Raw genomic sequence first — 1466 nt, 5'->3', positions numbered from 1 at the left:
ATAAAATTAAAACTGATATTTAAAGTAGCAAAATACATAAAATCAACACCCACAAGCTCCTGTGTAAGGCAGCGAGATACAAAAAGGCTTAAGGTTCTGTTTCTTTCTTTCAGATCTAAATTAAATCAACTTGAAATGTTTAAATTCAAGATTTGTTTAATTTTACAGTGGGATATTGCAGAAGAAAGGCTTAAGGTTCTGTTTCTTTCTTTCAGATCTAAATTAAATCAACTTGAAACGTTTAAATTCAAGATTTGTTTAATTTTACAATGGGATATTGCAGAAGAAAGGCTTAAGGTTCTGTTTCTTTCTTTCAGATCTAAATTAAATCAATTTGAAACGTTTAAATTCAAGATATGTTTAATTTTACAATGGGATATTGCAGAAGAAAGGCTTAAGGTTCTGTTTCTTTCTTTCAGACACTTGTGGTTAATCATCGTGTCCGATATCTTTGCTTTATAGGAGCCGCTGCCAAACAAATCTCCTCCTTCTCTGCTGCCTTACACAGGAGCTTGTGGGTGTTGATTTTATGTATTTTGCTGCTTTAAATATCAGTTTTAATTTTAATTCTGCAATATCCCATTGTAAAATTAAACAAATCTTGAATTTAAACGTTTCAAGTTGATTTCATTTAGAAATATTTTATTTTGACTCAAAGAAAACCTTATAGAGAAGTCCAAATCATTTAAATGTCATACTATTTAATCAATAGGTATATTGACATTTTACACACGTTCGTTAATCTAGTAATCTCCCGACTATTCCCGAAGGTTCGAGAGGTGGCGTGACACTAGTCACGTGACCTCGCTGACGCAACAGTATATTAACATTTCACACACGTTCGTTAGAGGATGTGTATTCTACTTTTGGTAATATTCCACTAGGCCTACACGATATGAAATGTCTAAGCAGATAACGCCCTCTATACACAATAAATGTTATTTAAATTATCTATTGTGTGACGTTTCAACTTACGCTTGTAAAGGCATCCCTGGAGAGGTCCAATAAAAACTAAGCCAAGAACTGTTACACAACAACCCGCGAAGGTGACAAGAGTAGGAGTTATCTGGTTAAAAAATGTAAAAACAACAAAAAAATTAACTATTTCTAAAACGTTTTATATAACACCATTGTGCTAATTTACACGGATCTTCTACGAAAGCACATGAACCACAAAAACCCTTCTTGTGGGCGAAATCACGGAAAAACGAGGCTAGTGATATAGAGGATAGATGATTGTCATTGATTTTAATCTTCCTTACGTATCTAAGGGGTGGGTGGATTGTGTAACTACAGAATCAAGCATTTTTTGTAGCGGTAGTTACAAGTTCAATCATTTTTGTACTGAAAATACGTTTCGATGAGAAAGTCAATTCTAGAAGCCCCCACGTAAATTATAAACAGAACGAAAAACTTATCTAAACTATCTTTGAAGTTTGACAAGATGGTCAAAACTGATATTGTCA

At 33.3% G+C, this 1466-nt stretch overlaps 1 protein-coding gene and 1 long non-coding RNA gene across 2 annotated transcripts in view; both read right to left on the bottom strand.

Moving 5' to 3' along the window:
• LOC111088258 (MFS-type transporter SLC18B1-like) overlaps positions 1-437 on the bottom strand; it is a 5221-nt gene extending 4784 nt beyond the window's left edge. The window contains exons 1-2 of the mRNA XM_022397822.1: positions 371-437; positions 54-87 (exon numbers count right to left, since the gene is read on the bottom strand). Of these exons, the coding sequence (XP_022253530.1) occupies positions 54-87; positions 371-437 (101 nt within the window). The remainder of the gene's footprint in view (positions 1-53; positions 88-370) is intronic.
• Positions 438-975: 538 nt separating this feature from the next.
• The window catches only part of LOC111088257, a 5326-nt gene continuing 4835 nt past the window's right edge, over positions 976-1466 (bottom strand). The window contains exon 4 of the long non-coding RNA XR_002612842.1: positions 976-1066. This is a non-coding gene — a long non-coding RNA (uncharacterized LOC111088257). The remainder of the gene's footprint in view (positions 1067-1466) is intronic.

Source organism: Limulus polyphemus, unplaced genomic scaffold (genome assembly GCF_000517525.1).
Source record: "Limulus polyphemus unplaced genomic scaffold, Limulus_polyphemus-2.1.2 Scaffold3428, whole genome shotgun sequence".
Taxonomy (NCBI): domain Eukaryota; kingdom Metazoa; phylum Arthropoda; class Merostomata; order Xiphosura; family Limulidae; genus Limulus; species Limulus polyphemus.
This window is presented reverse-complemented; position numbering and strand designations above follow the sequence as displayed.